We start from the raw sequence: 22,487 nt of genomic DNA, 5'->3' as shown, positions 1-22,487 counted from the left end.
CCATCCAGTGATCTTTTCCCAACAGAGGTAAAAGCTGTTGTAAAGTCAGCATCTTGAACTTTGGAATGTCCAGATAAGTGTTGAGGATAGATAAATCCAAAATTGGTCTCCACGTGTTTCCTTTCTTTGGAACTAGAAACAGGCGAGAATAAAATCCTAGGCCCACTTCTGACAGAGGAACTGGCTGTATAGCTCCTATTTGAAGTAAAGAAATTTGTCTGTGAGCCTCTATCCTTCTATCCTTTGCCGAGGAGGGACATCTGGCATGCCTTTGAAAGGAGGCATGGTATGGAAATAGAACTTGTAACCTCGGTTTATAATGTCCAATACCCATTTGTCCTGGGTGACTAAATGCCAATTTTGCTTGAAAAGAGCCAACTTTCCTCCCAAAGGAGCTGCCAGGCAAGAGGAATCTGGCAGCTGAAAACGCAGGTCATTGGGCCTGTTTACGAAAGGACTGGGCCCTGCCCTCACCAGCAGATTGAGCAGGCGAACTCCATTGTCTCGGCCTGAAGGTACTCTGAGCTCTGCCCCTACCACGCCTAGATCTACCCCTAGACTGAGAATCAGAAGGGTACGTCCACCCCTTAGTAGGCCAATTTCTACTAAACTTTGGAGGTTGTACCTGCAAAAAATCTTTAACAGTCTGCATAGACTTAGCCTCGTCTTCCATTTTCTTTAAGAGTGACTCCACAGGAGGACCAAACAAAACTTCAGACTGCAAAGGGGCATCCAGAATTCTAGACTTAACATGCTCAGACAAATTCTGATCCTTAAGCCAGGCGTGCCTACGAATAACTGAACCAGTGGCAGCCACCCTAGAAGAAGCCTGTAAAGCATCAAAACCACATTGCAAAGAGTGCTTACCCACCTGTTCAGAAACATGCACTAAATCCTGCAATTCTTTACACTCTATGCCCTCTGCCAAAGCATCCACTTTAGATCTTAGCTGAGAAAGGAGGAAATTCTGATACTTCAACATATGAAACTGGCAGTTCAAAGCTCTCATTGCTAAAGTAGAAGAGGTATACACCTTCTTACCCCATCTATCCAAAGCTCTAGCTTCCTTATCCAGAGGAACCGGATTCTTAACAACCGAGGCTCTAACACCCTTAGGCCCCTGACTAATAGTTTCTGGGTCCGCCCTAGGACTCTTATACAGATATTTATGAGCCTCAGGCACCCTGTAATACCTGTCCGGTTTAACTGGGGCAGGAGGCACAGAATCTGGATTAAGGGAAGCTTCCGAGAAAACATCTGAAACAACATCCAAAACCGGAGGTATAGCTAAGGGTCTATGCTGTGGTAAAAACAAGAACTCCCTAAGCCTCTTCCGGGAATCAAGAGTAATCCTGTCCCTCCCACTTAAAATGCTCCCTCATGGAATGGAGAGTTTCTGAAAATGAAAAATCCTCTGGAGGAGAAGCAGAAGGAGTGGAATCCTCTGCATCAGAATCAGAATAAGGAGGGAAATCTTGAATGTCCTCAGTAGAAGACTCTGAATCATCTGAGGCCTGCTCCAAACTTTCCAACTCTGGCTCCATCCTGGGCCTCTTATCAGGAGGGGGCATAGAACCTCTAATTAAAGTAATCAAATCCTCTGCCATTTTAAGCATGTGCTTCTTAGGCACAGACCCTGAAGAACCAGAACTGACACCAGAGGAAGGCAAAACAGACCTGCCCTTAGAAGGAGCCTTAGAAACAGTAGCAGAAGGCCTAACCACCTTAGGCATAGAAGGGAGAATAGTAACCTGAGAGGCCCCTTCAGCCTGGCCTGCCTCCTGAGAGGCCACATCTTGTAAAATCAAAGTTTCCCCCTGGGACTCAACAGAAACTTCAGCCGGATCCACCTGTTCAGCTGTAGCTTCTAAAGGTCCGGCGTCCGAAACGGACAAATCATCCTGCCTAGGCTTTAAAGATTTGTCTTTGCGCTTCTTAGTAGAAGCAGGCGTCGGAACATCCGACGGCATATTATAGTTACACCTCTTGCCAAAGACTAACCTAGTGCAATCTAACCTCCGTTTTATAGTGCGCTTATTAAACCTAGCACAAAACCGACACCCGACTACGTCGTGTTCCGGTCCCAAACAAGGAATACAAAACGAGTGGTAATCCCTATGCGGTATCGGTTTCCCACAAGAAATACAAATATTCACTTTTTCTGACATCCGGTAAGTAACTGAGGCAAGAAAAAACAAAAATATTCCCCAACGGGGTACTTAGCCCAACTTGGTATCGGTCTGAAACTCCGAAAACGAAAAATTTCAGAACGCCGAACGGCACTTGCAACTCTGCTTCTGCATCGGACCATGCGGCAAAAAAGACTGAGGATATGACGTCGGTCATGCGCCTTTATACCCTGACGCTCTGATGTCAGATCTAGGCGCCCATGACTGACGTCAGCCTAATACTTTGGTATTCGGGCCGACCGAGGACAGCGGACTACCCATAAGTAAGGACTGCAGCAATGTGAGATGAAGAAAGTACAGTTTTGTACCTACCATAAATGTAGATGTCCGAACTGGATAGCATCTGCAGTCATAACATCTGGGTTGTCCTGTCGTCAGGCAGCCCTTCGGTCGGCCGGATTCCAAAGTCTGGGTCCGGCTTCGGCTGATGTCGCACTTCACCCGTCATCTCTGCTGGTCTTCGGGTATAAAGGCATCAGCCGACGCCATTTTCCTCAGTGTTTCTTGCCCCAGATGCCAGTTGCCCTCTTGGAAGGCTAAATTTTGGATAAATGCCAATGTTTCCAAAAGGATAGAAGGCAAACAAGAAATAAGCATGTATGTACATATATACAAACAAATACACCATAAGAGACTCCCCCCACCAGCTAGCTATTAGGGGGGTAAATACCCTAGGAGTACCAGAGGGGAAGGAGGGAGGGTAATCCTGACTGCAGATGCTATCCAGTTCGGACATCTACATTTATGGTAGGTACAAAACTGTACTATGTCCTTCATGGATGCATCTGCAGTCATAACAACTGGGTAGAATACCATAGCCAACTAGGGGAGGAGGAAGAAGAAATTATGGTGTGGTTAGGATCCCTTGCAGTACAGCAGTGGCAAACCCTGCTCGGGATCTGGAGTACAGAGGTAAATTATAATGCTTGGCAAATGTATGCACGGAGGTCCAAGTAGCCGCCTCAATAATGTCCTTGGTTGCCACTCCTCGTAAGAATGCTGTGGTAGTGGCGGTTGCCCTTGTAGAATGAGGCCTTATGTTCTGTGGAATTGGTTTTCCATGGAAGGAGTAACAGAATCGTATGCAATTTCCTATCCATTTGGAGATTGTCTGTTTGGAAATTGCTTTTCCTTCCCTTCCTGTTGCATAGGCTACAAAAAGCTGGTCAGTTTTTCTGTTACTTTTGGTTCTGTCCAGGTAGTAGCGTAGCTGTCTATGTACATCCAAGGTATGCAGCATTCTTTCCCCTCTGTTTTGTGGGTTGGGGAAGAAGGTAGGTAGGTGGATTGCCTGGTTTAAAGACACTCTGGATACCACCTTAGGAATAAATGTAGGATTAGTTCTCATGGACACTATCTTGGTGGAAGATTAGGAAGGGTTGTACTGCCATTAGGGCCTGAAGTTCAGAAACCCTCCTTGCTGAGGTTATTGCCAGTAGGAAAGCAGTTTTCCATGATAGATGCTGTAGGTCTGCTGTTGCTGCTGGTTCAAAAGGCGGGAGTATCAACTTTTCTAGCACAAAGTTCAAGTCCCAAGCTGGCAATGGTGGTTTCCTGGGAGGTTTTACATTCTTGATCCCTCTGAGGAACTGCCTGAGTAGAGGATGTGAAAAGACCGGTGGATCAAAGCTGTATTCTGCTGAAATAGCTGATGCATGTATCTTGGAGGAATACGACAGGCCTGTATGTAGAAGCTCTGCCAAATACTCCAGAATGTTAGCAATATCTATATTCGACACATCTTTTCCTCTTTCAGCACTCCAAATGACAAACCTTTTCCATTTTCCTGCATAGTTCCTTCTTGTTGAAGGTCTGCGGGCTTCAAGGATAATGTCTTTAACCCTTTGGGAAAGATCTGGATTAGTTGCTGCTATGTGATGTTCCATGCAGTCAGTTGCAAAGTTTTTAGGTTTGGATGCATGATGCTGTAGTTGTTCTGAGTTAACATCAAAGGCATCAGGGGTATTGACCACATTTTGTCCCGAGACATGCTCCTCAGCAATGGGTACCAGTGTTGTCTTGGCCAGTTCGGAGCCATCAGGATTATCCTTGGACGTTCCTCCTTGATTTTTAGTAATACCTTGTGTATCAAGGGAAGAGGTGGGAATGCATATGCTGTCAGACCTTTCCAGCTGAAGGAGAGCGAATCCACCTTCCATGCAAGTGGGTGGAATGTCCTTGTGCAGAATTTTTTGAGCTGGTGATTGAGAGGGGAAGCGAATAGATCTGCGGCATTCCCCATTTCTTTGTGATTGTCTTGAAGATGTCCGGGTGTAGCATCCATTCGTGAGCATCCGAGGTGGTTCTGCTTAATATGTCTGCTAGAGTATTCTCCTTTCCCGGTACAAACATTGCCTGTAACTGGATGTTGTAGCTGAGTGCCAGGTTCCAAAGGTCCAGTCATTCTGCATAGGGGGTATGAATGAGTGCCTCCCTGTTTGTTGATGTACCACATGACTGTGGTGTTGTCTGTCATCATCAAATGGCCTTCTTTGAGAAATGGTCTGAATTTTTGGATTGCCAGTTTTACTGCCAGCATTTCTTTTTGGTTGATGTGCAGGTGTAGCTGCTCCAGTCCACAATCCCTGTACACATTTGTCCAGCATGTGAGCCCCCCATCCTAGGTCTGAGGCGTCTGTTGTGATGGTTTGGCTTGCTCGGAAGTTGTGAAAGGGTAGGCCTGGGTTTGTCTGGCATGCTTGAGCCCACCATAGGAACTCCTGTTTTAGGCATGGGATTAGTGGTATTTCTGCTTCTAGGCTGTGCCTGTGTTGGGACCATAAATTCTTTAGGTACCACTGTAGTTTTCTCATATGCAGTCTGGCATGTGGGACCAAGATTATGCATGATGCCATGAAGCCCAAGGCCTGCAGAACTTTTCTTGCTGTTAGCTTGTTCTGTTTTGTTAGTGCCAAGAAGAGGGAGTTCTTTTTGTTTTTCTGCAGTTAGGAATGCCATTTGTTTTACTGTGTCCAATTCCACGCCCAAGAATGTCCTTGTTTGGGATGGTATCAGCCTTGACTTTTGAAAATTGACTGTGTATCCCAGGGCTTGTAGCAAGTAAATGACCCTTTGCAAATCTGTTGTCAGCTTGCTTTTGTTGTCCGCTTGTAGCAGGCAGTCGTCCAGGTATGGATAAATTTGGATTCCCTGTAGTCTGCAGTGGGCGATTACTGATGCCAGGCATTTTGTGAATACTCTGGGCGCAGTAAATAAGCCAAAGGGCAATGCTGAGAATTGATAGTGCTCTGATCCTGCAAGAAATCTGAGGTATCTTCTGCAATTTGGTCGAATGGGGACGTGCAGGTATGCCTCCTTGAGATCTAGAGTTACCAGCCAACACTCCTTGCCCAGCATGGGAAGAAGTTGCTGTAGGGTCAGCATTTTGAATTTTGGGACAATGATGTATGCGTTTAAGATGGACAGGTCGAGAATAGGTCTCCAACTTTTTTCTTTTCTTGGAACTAGGAATAGTCTGGAGTAGAATCCTTTGCCTTGTTCTGTTATTGGTACTCTTTCCACAGCTCTCATCTTTGTTAATTGCATTATCTGCTGTAGAGCTTCTATTTTTGATTTGGAGGCAGGTTTGGCATTCCTCTTTTGACTGGTAAAGTGTGGAAGTGGAACCGGTAACCTTGGTCTATGGTTTGCAAAATCCACTTGTCTTTTGTGACATTGTGCCAATTTTTCGAAAATAAGGCTAATTTTCCGCCTAATGGTGCTGCTATTTGTTCCCTGGTAGGCGGAGTTAGAGTCAAGTCATTGTGATTGTCCTGTTGCAGTGGTAGTGGCTGTGTCTGTGCCTCTGTTATTACCCTTGCCACTGTCGTCCTCTGTAGGCACCCCCTCTGGATTGATTTCTGCCTCTGGAACGTCTATTCCTGCCCCTTTGGGATCTTGTGGAGTCAGGAAAGGACCAATTTTTGGCAGGCCAGTTCCTGCTAAACCTTGGGGGCTGAACCTGTAAGAAATCTTTAACCGTTTGTACAGATTTTGCCTTTTCTTCCATTTTCTTCATTACCTGCTGAGCAGGTGTACCAAACAAACTGGCCTTATCCATAGGAGCATCTAATAACTTAGCTTTAACATGATCCGGTAAGGCCTGTTCTTTCAACCATGCATGTCTTCTTATCACTGTGCCAGTCATGGCTGATCTAAATGAAGCCTCCAGTGCATCATAGCCACATTTTAAAGAATGGTTACTAACCTGTTGTATGTTATTTACCATTTCTAATACATATTTCTTATCTATGGAGTCAGAGGATAGCTTTTTAGTTAACTGATCAAGCATAAACTCTTGGTATTGTATCATGTGAAACTGACCGTTTAAAGCTCTAGCTGAGAGAGTAGCAGAGGTGTAAACTTTTTTACCCCATCTGTCTAAAGACCTGGATTCCCTTTCAGAAGGAATAGGATTTTTTGCTGTGGTCGAGACTACTGCCTTAGGCCCCTGGGATATAGTTTCGGGGTCTGCCAGTGGGGCCTTGTATAGGTGGTGATGAGTGTCTGGCACCCTGTAAAATCTATCTGGTTTGGCAGGGGCTGGAGGTAAGGAATCAGGTGCAGTGCAGACATTAAATGCATCGTCCACAACAGAAAGGACAGGAGGTATAGCTAAGGGCCTATGTTGTGGTAAGTGCAGAAAAGTTCTAAGTCTTTTTCTGGAATCTGAGAAACCCTGTTGCTGCCATTGGAATTGTTCTCTCATGGCATGTAAGGTTTCCCCAAAGGAGAATTCCTCTGGTGGAGAGGCAGCTGGAATGGATTCTTCAGCATCGGAGTCTTCATAATTGGAAAAAGGAGCCTCTGGCTGGTCTGTAATGTCTGAGTCATCCGCAGAATCAGAGGAGACGGGCTTGGGGGGCTCTGCTCTAGGTCTCTTTTCTGGAGGTTGAGAGGCCCTGTCTGGGTGAGATTGAGATCCCCTAATTAAGGATATTAAATCTTCTGCCAGAGTAAGCATTTGTGAACTAGAAGTGGGCCTGGTTGACGGGGGTTTAACAGGCACTGATTTAGTAGATTTGGCTGCTTTAGCCCTGGCAAAGGCCTTAATAGACATGGCTGCAGGAGGCCTAGCAGCACCACGTGCTGGGGTAGAGATATCCAAAGGGATGGTGTCTGATAAGTCACTAGTAACCACAGTTGTAGGTAAAATTTCTGAGGCTGTTTCAAGTAAAGTGGCAGAAACCTCAGTAGTAGTCAGATTCGGCTGTATTTTGATCAGTTTTCTCGGTTTCGGCCGAAACTGAGACACTCTGTTTGCTTAACCGTGGTTTCGGCCGAAACTGCGGACCGCGAGTGTCGGTCTTTTTCTTTGCGTTTTTTAACAATTTGGGTAGTCGGAGGATCCGACGGCATAATGTACGCAAAATCTGAGCCGAAAAACTGTTCAGCAAACTCCGACCGACGTCTAAGCGTTCGTCGGTTGAAGGAAGCACAGGAAGCACAGGCCGAACAGGCTGCTACGTCGTGGTCTGGGTCTAAACAAGGCAAACAGTAAGAGTGGAAATCTTTATGAGGTATTTGTTTCCCACAAGTTAAACAGTTATTGACATTGGCTGAGGCAAGAAAGAGTCCCCAACGGGGTACTTAGCTTTTAGAAGTCTTCGAAGTAGTATTCGGTAGTAGTAATCTCTGGATCTGACCGACCGGCACTTGCGAACAGCTTCTGCTTCGGGCGCCACGCAGCAAGAAAGACTGAGGGAAATGGCGTCGGCTGATGCCTTTATACCCGAAGACCAGCAGAGATTACGTCGGGTGAAGTGCGACATCAGCCGAAGCCGGACCCAGACTTTGGAATCCGGCCGACCGAAGGGCTGCCTGACGACAGGACAACCCAGTTGTTATGACTGCAGATGCATCCATGAAGGACATCATCCTAGTTCAAGGCTCCCGAGAGCATCCCAGCACTACCAGGTTATACCTCATACCATGCTTTTCAGCCCCAAAACTCGGACCGAACCACAAAAGGAGGGGGAGTATCCATATTTCAAAGATACACACCTCCAGGTTAGTGGCACTGCATGAAGCATCGGAGACCATCCATGTGCAACAGTGGGCAAAACTGCCTTTCAGTTTGTAGCCTGCTACAGACCACCCTCCCAAACTCAGGAACCCCACTCTGCTTTCCTGAGAATATAAAGGTCTCTCCAAACACTACTACATTGGGGGACGTCAACTACCCAAACAGAGACTGGGAGCACTAAAGCCCCAACACCCTCGCCCAACTGTTCCTAGAATTTATAAACTCAAATGCTATGAAACTGGTCACCACTCCCACAAGAGGGGAAAATATATTGGACCTGATCAACATGGGGACTATGTTCCACACCAGAGGTATACCCCTCATCGGTAAGATCTGAACATAAATTAATCTCACTGGACATCCATATCCCGCCCCCACCCCCAGCCAAGGAAATCATGGTGAAGAACTTCTCAAAAGCAAACTTCACACTTCTCAAAACTGAGGTGGAATCCTTCAAAGCCCCCGGGCCAGTGGGAAATGCAGCCCAAACCGCAGAATCCTTTACAAACGCTTTCTATGGACACCTACAGGAATGCATGGATCGTGCTATCCCAAATAAAACTAAGACTCATTCCTCCAAAGGCAGGAGGACCTGTCTGGTGGACCCCAGCCATAAATAAGCTGAACAACAGAAGGAGGAAGCTGCTACATGACAACAAAATCCCAAAAAGGGAAGGCATCTCTGATCAGTACTAGCAAGAAACTACGATCCCTCAAAATCATCTAAGGCCAGCTTGGAAAGAAAAATTGCACAAGATGCTAAAGATAATCACAAGGCCTTCTTTAGTTACGCAGGAACCTGGGTGGCAACTCCCAGATATGTTCTGAGTTAGTTCAAAATGACATGAAATACACTGAACCCACAGACATAGCCAACATCCTGGCAGACAGGTTCAGTGCAAACTTCTTCCACCCAAAAGAGCAAATGTCTATCCCAGAGTGCAACCTCCCTGACATTACAGATAAACAGGTGAGAGCTGCCCTCTCCAAAGCAAAAAACACAGCATCAATGGGACTGGATGGTGTCCCGGGCTGCGTCTTACACAAGCTCCAGTAAGAACTGAACCCTCACATAAAGTCACTGTTCAGTCTCAGCCTTACTACAGGATATGTACCCAAGGAATGGCGTACAGCAACAGTGGTCCCACTCCACAAAGGTGGTGCCACAACAGACCCTGAAAACTATTGCCCTATAAGCCTGACTTGCCTGGTCTGCAAAGCTATGGAGCGTATCATGAAACTCAGACACTGGGAACCTCCTAACACTGGATCCCACCCAGTTCGGCTTTATTAAGGGCAGATCTTGCCTCTTGAACCTGGTCTACTTCTTTGAAACAGTCACCAAGGCCATAGATGAAGAGAAGGTAGTCCACACAGCCTACCTGGACCTCGCAAAAGCCTTTCACACAATACCCCACTCTGGCATCATAAATAAGCTCACCAGCTTAAATATCAACCCCCATGTCACAAGATGGGTTGCAAACTGGCTCAGGGATAGAACCCACATGGTTAGAATTGCAGGTGCCACGTCAGACTCTAAACCAGTTACAAGTGGTGTCCCACAAGGCTCAGTCCTGGGACCTCTTGTTCAGTATACATTTCTCAGGTACAGACCAACACGGGAGGACTATGGTTGACCAAGTTCGCAGAGGACTGCAAACTGGGTGCCATAATAGACTCGCAAACAGACACAAGCATCCTCCAAAAGGGTCTCCGAGACGGATAACTGGTGCCAGAGCCATGGCCTAAAGCTAAATGCCAAGAAGTGCATAGTCATCCCCTTTGGGAAAAACAAAGTGCCCACAAATTACCACATAGGTGGTAATCCATTAAGTATGGAAGTAGTAATTAGGGATTTGGGGACCCAAGTAGACAGCAATCTCTCCTTTGACAATCACGTTGCCAAAGTGGTTAGAAAGACCTATATAGCCCACCTCATCACGAAAGGTTTCACATTTACATCAAGAGATCATTGTGCTACTCTCTCATCAGGCTCAAAATTGGCTCAAAATTGAATACAATGCCCCATTTGGGATGTACCTTACCCAACACCTGCATCAGCTGGAAAGACCCCAAAAGTACCTCACCAAGAGAATCAAGGGACTCAGATGCCCTACGCAGTTAGGCTAAAGAAACTCCAGCTCTACTCAGTTGCTTACCGCCTACTCAGGCGATCTGTGCCTGACGTATAAAGCCATGTCCAACCCAGAATTAATGGACATGCTCCACCTCAGGAAATCCAAATTCCTTAGAGCTACACGCTCCAGGGACTTGAACCTCAGCACAGAAATAGGACATGCTCGAGGGACAGATTCATATCCCAGAGGCTCCCTTCACTCTAACAAAATCCCAATCCATGTTAGGCAGAGTCCCTCAATGACCCTCTTCAAGAGAAATCTTGAGTGGATGGGAGACTGTAGGTTTACCCCTGGGATCTCATGTCCCTACTAGACAGAGGCACAGTAAACTAACCTCAAAAAAGGGCCATCTTCTGTGACCTACTATACAGAGGCACAGTCAACTAATCTAAAAGGGTGGCGAAAGCCAAACTCTGGCTAGGCTTATTAATGCCCTAGGGCAGATATAGTATCAACCTATGAACATATTTGCACAAATCCCACAGACCTACACCAAAGGAAGTTTATGGAATCAGTGAAAATTCTAGTTTGGCAGAGTTTTTTTCTTGCAATTAACACAGGAGGATATTCTGCCCCACACCATTGGATCTTGCATCTGTGTTGTGATAACTTACTTGGCGCTACCTGGACTGACTGTCAAAGGGCATCAGCTCAGGAGGATATGCCTTTATCAAGAGCACAGTGGCATTTTACAAGGTACCACCAGAGGCCTCCATCCAAGAAGGCAAAGGTAGAGGAAAGGGCTGCAAAAGTACCTTAATGGACCAGAAGCTCCAGAGCCTAGGGAAGCCTCGTTTCTCTGGTACGTCAGCTTCCACAAACCCTTTGACAGCTGCCTTGGATAATTTCTGGACAAACTCCAAAAACATTTAAGACATTCTCCTTGCAGACAGACGTGATAATCCCTTGAAAAGGATTAATCTTACAGCATAAGCTGAAACCATTTCATAAGTCCGACAGATCTCTACTAAACTAACAGAATCGCACTACAAAATACATCAGAATTCACTTGACATCATGGGAATTCACAGCCATAACGGATAATCCTGTCAAGGAAATACTGCTGTATGGACTGAAATACTTCCTGAGAATAACATCACAAACATTGCAAGAGTGAACTTTGTATGCTCTTCCCAGGGAAGATGGTCACATCAGAAACTGCAGCTCATACATACTAGTAATGTTTTTGTTAAGTTCACATTACTGGAGCCAAGAAACTACCAAGATTAAGGAGAAAGCAAACACCAAGGCTAGAAATATTCTTTAACTGGCATTTGCAGGTACAGAAATGTATCTTCACAGAGAATACAAAATCGGTTTCCAGTAATAGCATCCAAAAACCCAGTAAAAGAATATATTCAAAGCAAAAAAAATGAATAGAGATATACTAACACTGCTTTAAAGGGGGAATGAGCCTTAAATGCAATCCAGGTGACCAAGGGAGAACAAGCAAACCAGGCACTGAAGCAGATCAGGGAGGGTAGGGGACTAACGGATGCTGGTGAGCCCTAACATCAAAACAGCAATACATATACTGTAGCTGTTATCAGAATATGCAAGGGAAGCAGCACAGGTCAAGCTGCCAGAACTTTGGGAGGGGGGTTGTGTACAAATACTGGACAACTGCAGCTAAAGGGAACTCCGAGCTACATGCTGTAAACCTTGATGGCAGCCTAGATAAGCATTCTGTGACCATCACTTGAAAAATGGTCTATTTGGGTCACAAGAGGATTGACTGCTTTTTATTACTGTGGCTGGTCAAACCCTCCCAAACCTTGCAATGGAAAACTGATCAGAAGTCAAGCATATGGCCTAATGGTTCAGATGGTTTGAGGAACCAGAATTCTCTGGACAAGAATCAGTAACTTCTACAGTTATGCTCACAAGATCCTCATATTAGGGGCAACTATATCCTCAAGATCCTCATACTAGGGGCAACTATATTACAGAAACTAAAAAGTGCTACATTAACATTAGACTGATGCAAAAATACACAAAATTAGAAAAGTAGGTAGAACCTGCAAACAAACTTCCCTTTCCATAAGGAAGGCAAGGCAGATAGAGAACCCAAAGTTCAGACTCTGGAAGGCAGACAGACCAGTTCAAACAATCATAATTTAGGACTATCCAGTCTGCAAAAGTCAAGAAAGTTTCTACTCAGAAGCAAAGTTTCTATACATCTGGGAAGTGACAACCTATTACAAAACAGTCACTGCCCAACCCTAGAGCTTCCAGCCTACCTACAAAAGGGCATATGACCATGTGCCACCTTGTGTGATGCAGCTGCATAACAACCACACTTTTCTTGATCAGCTGCATCCTTCCTCCAAAAGTTGCTGAAAATGCATTAAATGTTTTGAGCACTGTCCTCGCCCTCCATAACTCTTGAGCTGGAAAAATCAGGAATGTAAAACTTCCACGCCCATAAAGATACCAGAGAGGGATTCGGGGACTTAGGCTTTCTGTCCCAGTAGCTTCTGGTCTCTGGATAGTCTATCACTTTACCTAAGGTGGGAAGAAGATTCTTTAAGACAAGGAATGTGCCAGGTCTATACGAAAGCTCCCTTCTTAGCCAGGGAATGGATTACTTTATTTTCATTCTGCTTCCTGGGCAGTAGCTGAAATAGGTCTACTTGGCATCAATCCATTACTGTAATAAACAAGCAAATGTAACCCCGGGAAGTCCAACTATTCATCTTAGAAGGCGCTTTGCCTGGATGAATTCTGAAGCCTTAAATCCTACTTGGGCAAGCAGGAAAAAAACATACCAAGTCAGAATTTGACTGAGGGATATGAAGGAATGCTGGCACAGTTCTCTGCTGGAAGAATCAGACATACTTTACCATATATTTTTAATTCACCATTTTCCTAGTTTTTACAAAGCACTGCAATGACTCCTTGGCTGATAAAGAGCCTGAAACAACCTCAGGCTGAAGGTAAATGGGAGAGGATCCAAGTTCAAATGAGACCAAAATCCACTCAATCCTGTAGACATTTACTACTCTGAAATTACACTACCATTTGTTGACTGAAACAGATATCTACTCCTCCAGTTGAGGTCACAACCCTAGGGTTAGCTAAATCAAGTTAAAGGAAAAAAAAATCACACCCAGAAGCTTAAGACAGCAGCTATTATGCCAGAAACTAACTTTTCTGTATGACGCATGCCCCTGTGGTTTGACCATCAAGCCTCTCCTCATGGTTTGGGAGGGATGCTATCATACATAACGCCATGAAGGTGCTTTGTGCTCTCTCTAGCATCCCAACAATGGTGGCCTTAATCTGCTCCAGGTTATGAGTGCAGTTGCATCACTGCAAAGGCGGCCTATGCATGCGTGTGCTCTCCAACATGGACAAAAAGCTACAGTCACAGGCTGGACTGGCTGGCTTCCTGCATAACAGGACTTGCTCTCCAGCCAATGTTCTGTTACAACAGCAGCATGAGCATCCAGAGGCCAGACAATTAACTTTTTTGGACATTGGTTGGTGCAAGAAAAAAGAACCCCCAACGAGGTACTTTTTAGACATTTGCAGGGAAAATTCAACTTCTGGTAGCGACTGACCAGCACTCGTGCGAACTACTTCTGCTACAGGCTCCGCGGCAAGAAAGACTGATGTAATGACATCGGCTGCCTTGATTTATAGCACTGACAACTATGTCAGACTACAGGCGATAGCAGCTTGACAAAACACTGACTCTGGTATTCGGGCCTGCCGCGGGCTACCACAGCATGGAAAACCCACAGGTGATGACACAGTGAAACACAAAGATCAACAGCAGCATGGGCAGTAACCACAATCCCCATCTCCTCTGTAGATGGGTACGACCACCATCCCTGCGTGCATAGCTAGCTGAACTCTGGTCACATTGGCTGTCATCAGGGCTCTGTCTACACCACTGACACAAGCTACCAGTCATACAAATTTTGGAGCAACCCCCCCCCCCCACCTAGAAATAGTAAGCATGATAAAGGTCTTGTCCCAAAAAGGGATGGAGGTACTGGAGGCCTCAAAGGATCATTCTAAAGCTCACTCATGGGTAAACATGGGAAGAGCTCTCCTGAAAATAAATTTAGGCTGCTTTAAGAGTAGGGACATCCCTTCAAGAGAAGAGCAAAGGAGTTCTTTATTCTTCCCTTTCTCCTTTCTTGAGACTTCAAAGAACAGTAAGCTGTGATGCTAGGGTGAATCTACAAGCTCAACCAGCAAGAAGGGCTGCAAGGGGTTGGAAACTGAAGAAATGCCACCAATGCTTCTCCTGTTTAATTTCTCTAAGCCTTTTGATTTCCAATATGATGGGAACAAACTCCATTCCCAAGTCAAACTGCAATTATAGATTGTGAAATTAGTATCGTTTCAAACTGAAGTTATCCACAAGTGCTCTTCACTGCACCCATAACTTGTACAGAATTGACTCCTACAATTCATATGGGGTTTCATGTATTTAGGTATGCTACCAGTACAAGTGCAGATTTTTCCCCCAGACCCATTTATTCCTATGACTATCAGAACCGATCTTTCTTACACACTGCCCTCCTTTCTGCCTGCAAATTCCGACATTTTTATGACACTGTACGTGAGAATGTAATCACTAAATGCAACAATTTCAATGATTAATGCTATTTTTGTTTTCATGGACTACTTTACCTACGTTTTCTTGCATCTATTTTTTGCATTGCTGATAATGTGGTCATCATTCTCTGTAATGCTTTGTAGTCAATGTTCTAAATGAATAAGAACATGTTGGTGGAGACTGCTCTGAAACATTTTATCATTCTTTGCTCTAAAATGCAGTACATTTCCTAGGATTACAACTCGGCTGCCAACTCTGCCCACATTTTGAAATTGTTTTTGTCTCACTGCAAACTACTCTTTCCTTTCAAAGCCACAACGTACCTTTCCAAAACTGTACAAAGAATATTTAATCTCAAATCTTAAAGTGTACAGTGATGCGACTTTGATCCCTTTATAAACATCCCTTAACCTCCCCACCAGACCTACTGACATCCATGTATGCAGCCTCACTTCACACTTGTTACAGAAAACATTAAAACGATGTGCTCATACTTATGTTTTCTTGTTCATTTCCCTACACAAGGATCTCACTTGCTTCTTAAAATAGATTTCTCCAAGTCTTCTAGTAAAATACTAATCAAATTAAATTATACCAAAAGTTCTGACTCCATTAGCGGATTGGCAAACCCTGATAGGAACCAAGTGTACCAGTTTTATCCATCCTTAGCTTCACTTCAAGCAAGTCCATCCACTGAGTTTCTATTTTGATTATGCAGTTAGTTCCCTTGTTTCTTCAACATACCATTTACTGAATACAAACCTAAAATGAGTCCTTCAGTTTTAGATCATTGCAATGTAGGCTTGCAAGAACAGACTGACCAAGGTACTGTTTGGCCCGTACTTTGCTATGCGCCAAGGCCTTGACATTGTTATGTTTTGTACTATTAAGACAGTGAAGAAATGGGACAAACAAATGCTTCAGAAATTTTCCATCTCTGAAATGCAGCAACCCTTGCCTAAGAATAAGGGGATAGAAATTAACCCCCCACACAGTACAGTTTTGTACCTACCATAAATGTAGATGTTCGAGGATCCACATTGCTGCAGTCCTAACTATTGGGTAGTCCGCTGTCCAGTCGGCCCGAATACCAAAGTATATGGCTGACGTCGGTCAGGGCGCATTAGACTGACGTCAGTATGTCAGGGTACTAATGCGCATGACCGACGTCATATCTTCAGTCTTTTCTTGCCCCAGATGTCAGAAGACCCTGAAAAGATAAGGCCAAAACCAAAAACTCCAAACATACCTGCACAAAAAATATGTACAATATATACAAAATTACCAGAATATAACCTCACCTACACAACCACCCCTAAACACAGAGGGGAAGGAGGGAGGGTAAATTGGACTGCAGCAATGTGGATCCTCGAACATCTACATTTATGGTAGGTACAAAACTGTACTATGTTCTTCATTCCACATTGCTGCAGTCCTAACTATTGGGTAGAATCCCAAAGCAGAGGTAAGGGAGGCTGGCAAATCATAAGGAAGCAGGAACTGACAACATGCCTTGCAAAATAGCTGTGGCAAAACCAGCCCTAGACTTAGAGTAGAGAGGAAGGTGATAATGCTTAGAGAAAGTATGCACTGAACTCCAAGTAGCTGCCTCCAAAATATCCTTAGTTGCCACCCCTTAGAAATGCTGTTGAAGTGGCAGTAGCCCTAGTGGAATGAGGCCTAATCCCAGCTGGAATCTCCTTACCATGATGGGAATAACAAAATGCAATGCAAAACCCAATCCACCTAGAAATAGTTTGTTTTGACACAGGCTTGCCCTGCGAACTCAAAGCAAAAGAAACAAACAACTGCTGAGACTGCCTAAAATCCTTAGTCCTGCTCAAATAACGCAATTGCCTGTGTACATCTAAAGTGTGCAAAATCTTTTCCCCTTTATTTTGGGGATCTGCATAAAAAGTAGGCAAATGAATAGTTTGGTTTAAAGCCACACTAGAAACCACCTTAGGCATAAAGGAAGGATTAGTACGTAAAGATACCCTATCCTTATTAAAAATCAAAAAAGGCTCTACCGCCATAAGGGCCTGCAACTCAGAAACCCTTCTTGCAGAAGTAATGGCCAACAAAAAAGCAGTCTTCCATGACAAGTATTTCAATTCAGCAGTAGCCGGAGGCTCAAAAGGTTGTAGAGTAAGTTTCTCCAACACAAAATTGAGATCCCAAGCAGGAGTAGGAGCTCTCGTGGGGTCTTATATTCTTTGCCCCTCTAAGAAATTGCTTGAACAAAGGATGCGAAAACAATGGTGGGTCACAATCATAGTGAGCTGAAATTGCTGCAGCATGAATCTTAATGGAAGAGAAAGACAAACCTTTGTCCAATAACTCAGTAAGATATTGAAGAGCCACACTCAAATTAGGCTCAGAAATCTCCAAATTGTTTGCACTCCAAAATAAAAATCTCTTCCATTTTTCTGCATACACTTTCCTTGTACTAGGTCTTCTGGCTTCCATAATCACATTTAAAACTTGTTGAGGAAGTTGAGACCTGCTGTCTTTCAAAACAGAATATGCCAGGCTGTTAGATGAAGAGAGTGAAGCTTGACATTGAGCAGGTGACCGTCCCTCTGAGACAACAGGTGTGGAATCAAGGGTAAAGGCCATGGAGGCTTCCTTACCAGACTCCTCAATAATGGGTACCAGTGCTGCCAAGGCCAATCTGGAGCTATTAAAATCATCCTTGGCTTGTCTTGTCTGACCTTTAGAAGCACCTTTGGGAGAAGAGGCAGAGGTGGAAAAGCATACACATGAAGATTTTTCCAACTGAAAGAAAGAGCATCCACTTTCCAAGCTGTGTGATGAAACCTCTTTGTGCAAAACTTTGGCAGCTGGTAGTTTAGTGGAGAAGCGAACAGATCTATGTCTGGAGTTCCCCATGACACTGTCAATTTTTGAAATACATGAAGATCCAGTTTCCACTCGTGGGGATCCATGATTTGTCTGCTTAACACATCTGCTAAGGAGTTCTGTGCTCCCGGCAGAAACCTTGCCTGAAGAGTTAGTTGCAAGCTGAGCGCAGTCTCCCATAAAATCATTGCTTGCCTGCACAATGGGTAAGAATGTGTTCCCCCTTGTTTGTTGATGTACCACATGACAGTTGTGTTGTCTGTTAGAATCAACACCTGCCCTGGAAGAAGTAATTCCTTGAAAGCCATTAATGCAAACTGGACTGCTAACATCTTTCATGTTGATATGTAGATGCTGTAGTCTGGCAGGCCACTTGTCTTGTATCCACTTTCCATTTAGATGAGCTCCCCAAGCAATGTCTGAGGCATCTGTCGTTAGAATCTGACTCGCCTCTGGCCGGGTCACAGAGAGTCCCTTGTTTAGGTGACATTCCTGAGCCCACCACAAAAATTCCTTTTGAATGCAAGGTATTATGTGAATGACAGTGTCCAAATCCTGGCAGTGCTGTGTCCATACATTTTTGAGATACCATTGCAGCTTCCTCATATGCAGTTTGGCATTGGGAAGCACCAGAATACAAGATGCCATGAACCCTAAGGCTCGAAGGACTGTCCTTGCAGTCAGCCCGGACTGAAGAGATAGTTGATGGAAGTAACTGGAAAGATTCTTTTGTTTGTCCGGGGTTAAAAAGGCCATCTGGGCTGCTGTATTAAGTCTCACACCCAGAAAGCACATGTCTTGAGAGGGTACTAGACTGGACTTCATTTCGTTCACAGAATACCCTAGGCATCTTAGCACTGCTATGACATATTCCAAATGCTGTAGAAGGTCTTCCTTTTCTTGAGCCAGAATCAGGCAGTCGTCCAAGTAAGGATAGATTTGAATTCCTTTTAGCCTGAAGTAAGCTATCACTGGAGCCAGAACCTTTGTGAATACTCTGGGCGCAGTAGATAAGCCAAAGGGCAATGCAGAGAACTGATAATGAGAATTTCCAGCTCGAAAACGCAGATACTTCCTGCAACTTAGTCTTATAGGCACATGAAGGTAAGCTTCCTTGAGATCTAAAGTTACCATCCAGTGATCTTTGCCCAGCAGAGGTAAAAGCTGTTGTAACGTCAACATTTTGAACTTGGGAATGTCCAGATAAGTGTTGAGGATAGATAAATCCAAAATTGGTCTCCACGTGTTCCCCTTCTTCGGTACAAGGAACAGGCGAGAATAAAATCCTAGGCCCCTTTCTGGCACAGGAACTGGCTGAATGGCCCCTATTTGGAGCAACAGAGAAATTTGCTTGTGAGCCTCTGTTCTTTGTAGAGGAGGAATGTCTGGCATGCCTTTGAAAGGAGGCAAGGTATGGAAATAAAACCTGTAACCGTGGTGAATGATATCCAGAACCCATCTGTCTTGAGTAATTAAATCCCAATTTTCTTTGAAAAGAGACAGCCTTCCTCCCAAAGGTGCTGCCAGGCGAGAATGAACTGGCAGCTGAAAAGGCAGGTCATTGGGTCTGCTTACGAAAGGACTGACCCCTGCCCTCACCAGAAGTCTGAGCAGGGGAACTCCCTGTCCTAGGCCTAAAAGAACCTTGAGCTCTGCCCCTACCACGTCTAGACCTACCCCTAGACTGGGAATCATAAGCAGGATAAGTCCATCCCTTAGTAGGCCAATTTCTACTAAACTTCGGAGGCTGCACCTGCAAAAAATCCTTAACAGTTTGCATAGACTTAGCCTTGTCCTCCATTTTCTTTAAAACTGCTTCCACAGGCGAACCGAACACATCAGACTGTAAAGGAGCATCCAAAATCCGTGTTTTAACATGCTCAGCTAAATTCTGATCTCTCAACCAGGCGTGCCTACGAAGAACAGAACCAGTGGCAGCCACCCTCGGAGGCCTGCACAGCATCAAAACCACACTGCAAGGAATGTTTACCCACCTGTTCAGACACATGAACTAAATCCTGCAACTCTTTACACTCAATACCTTCCGCCAGAGCATCCACCTTAGATTTCAATTGTGAAAGGAGATAATTCTGATATTTTAACATGTGAAACTGACAATTCAACGCCCTCATGGCTAAAGTGGAAGAAGTATACACTTTCTTTCCCCATCTATCCAAAGCCCTTGCCTCTATCAGGAGGGACAGGATTTTTAACAGAGGCCTTCACACCTTTAGGCCCCTGAGAGACAGTTTCCGGGTCTGCCCTAGGACTCTTAAAAAGATACTTATGAGCTTCAGGCACCCTATAGTACCTATCCGGTTTAACTGGGGCAGGAGGCAAAGAATCAGGATTCAGGGAAGCCTCTGCAAAAACATCTTCCACCACATTCAAAACAGGAGGTATAGCTAAAGGCCTATGCTGGGGTAAAAACAAGAATTCCCTAAGCCTCTTCCTGGAATCAGAGAAATCTTGACCTTCCCATTTAAAATGCTCCCTCATGGAATGCAGAGTCTCTGAAAATGAAAAATCCTCAGGAGGAGAAGCTGAAGGAGTAGAATCATCCACATCAGAATCAGAATAAGGAGGATACTCCTGCAAGTCTTCAGCCAAGACTCAGAAGTCTCGAACATTGCTCAAAACTCTCAAACTCAGGTTCCACCCTAGGCCTCTTATCAGGAGGGGGCATAGAACCTCTAATCATAGTAATCAAATCCTCTGCCATTTTAAGCATATGTTTCTTAGGCAAAGACCCTGAAGCACTAGGAGAAACCCCCACTGAAGCTAAACTTGGCCTGCCTCTCAAAGAAGCCTTGGAAACAGAAGGGGAGGCTCTAACCACCTTAGGAAGAGAGGGAAGAACAGCCACCTGAGAAGCCCCCTCAGCCTGGCCTACTTCCTGAGAGGATACATCCTGTAACAGTAAAGTCTCTCCCTGAGACTCCAAAGAAACTCCTGGCAGAACCTCTGGCTCCACTGAGCCTTCTAAAGAACCGACGTCTGGGACTGTCTGTTCTTCCACTCTAGGCTTTGCTGCTTTGTCCTTGCGCTTTTTGGCCGAAGCGGGCGTCGGAGCATCCGACGGCATTTTATAATTACAACGCTTCCCAAAAACTAACCTGGCACAGTCTAACCTTCTCTTAATAGTGCGTTTGTTAAATCTAGCACAAGAGCGGCATCCAACAACGTCGTGCTCAGGCCCTAAACAAGGTATACACAAAGTATGGTAATCCCTATGAGGTATCTGTTTCCCACAAGAAATACAGTTATTCACTTTTTCTGACATCCGGTTAAATACTGAGGCAAGAAAAACCAAAATATTCCCCAACGGGGTACTTAGCCAACTTTGATTCGGTCTGAAACTCTGACTTCAGAAACTTTCAGAATGCCAACCTGCACTCGCAAAATTGCTTCTGCATCGGACCATGCGGCAAAAAAGACTGAAGATATGACGTCGGTCATGCGCATTAGTACCCTGACGTACTGACGTCAGTCTAATGCGCCCTGACAGACGTCAGCCATATACTTTGGTATTCGGGCCGACTGGACAGCGGACTACCCAATAGTTAGGACTGCAGCAATGTGGAATGAAGAACATCAAGTAACCACAAAAAAATCCCGATCTCAAGTACACACATACATATCGTGTAACTGAGGCAATGTATTTTGTACAGAGACGTACAAGCTACAGCGTCTGAAACACTTGCCTCACCCTCATACTTTAAATCAGTTATATGTAGGTAGTCACCAGTTGCTCTAATGGTTTTAGAACTTTAGTGGTACCTACAATTTTCATACATTTTAAAACAAAAAGGTAGAGAAAAAGACCTAGCGTAGGAAGCATTACCTCCAGCCACTCAGTGGCACCGACAGCTCCAAAATCTCCTGCAGTCCAGCTGGCAAACACCACACTCCTCATTGGCTTGTAACCATCTAAGGAAAGTAGGAGAAAATGAATTTTTTTCTTAGCAAACAAGAAAAATGTTACATAATCAAGGCAACACATCAAAAGTTGTATAAAATCTTACCGTAACCATAAATTTCCTTCTCTTCAGTGTTGCAGTATTCATATATGGGTGCATTCCACCCAACAACCTGATGTCAGACCTGTAGACAAGAGCTTAGACACTGCCTGTACATGGGACATGGCACAGAGGCACAATGATAGCCATAAAAGGGGCATCCGCACATACCATCTTCAGAAGAAAGCCCCACGAGGAAAAAACTCATGGGGAGCCTAGGGGGATTATCCTAGGAAAGACCAAGCTGTAGGGGGAAGGAGGAAGGGACAGAATGCTGCAACACAGAGGAGGAAATCTATGGTTACAGTAAGATTTTACAAAATTATTCTACGTCCTTCTGTTCAATGTTGTATTCTTTACATACGGGAGAGTGCCAGAGCTGAAAAGTGAACCAAGGGAGAACAGAAGGGGAAACAGAGGAAGCATTTTCCAAAAATCCATGTAGATTTGCCCTAGCAAATCCTGCTCTGGAAACAAGTGTCCAATTTGTAGTGTCGCATGAAGGTGCAAACAGATGACCAGGTGGCTGCTTCCAAGATGGAATGGGCATCTAGGCCAGAGATGCAACTGACCTAGTGGAATGTGCCTTAACAGATGCAAAGGACTTTGCATGGAATTCATAGCAAACACAACAGCCTTAGAAATACATGTGGAAATAGTGTGACAGGCAAACCCAGAGCC

At 44.8% G+C, this 22,487-nt stretch overlaps 1 protein-coding gene across 1 annotated transcript in view; it reads right to left on the bottom strand.

Annotated features, from left to right (window-relative positions):
• TFRC (transferrin receptor) overlaps positions 1 to 22,487 on the bottom strand; it is a 661,121-nt gene that overhangs the window by 350,509 nt on the left and 288,125 nt on the right. Inside the window, exon 12 of the mRNA XM_044070291.1 lies at positions 21,632 to 21,717. Within this exon, the coding sequence (XP_043926226.1) occupies positions 21,632 to 21,717 (86 nt within the window). The remainder of the gene's footprint in view (positions 1 to 21,631; positions 21,718 to 22,487) is intronic.

Source organism: Protopterus annectens, chromosome 4.part1 (genome assembly GCF_019279795.1).
Source record: "Protopterus annectens isolate FY-2018-M chromosome 4.part1, PAN1.0, whole genome shotgun sequence".
In the NCBI taxonomy this organism is placed as follows: Eukaryota; Metazoa; Chordata; order Ceratodontiformes; family Protopteridae; genus Protopterus; species Protopterus annectens.
The sequence above is the reverse complement of the archived record's forward strand: the minus strand, read 5'-3'. Positions and strand labels throughout refer to the sequence as shown.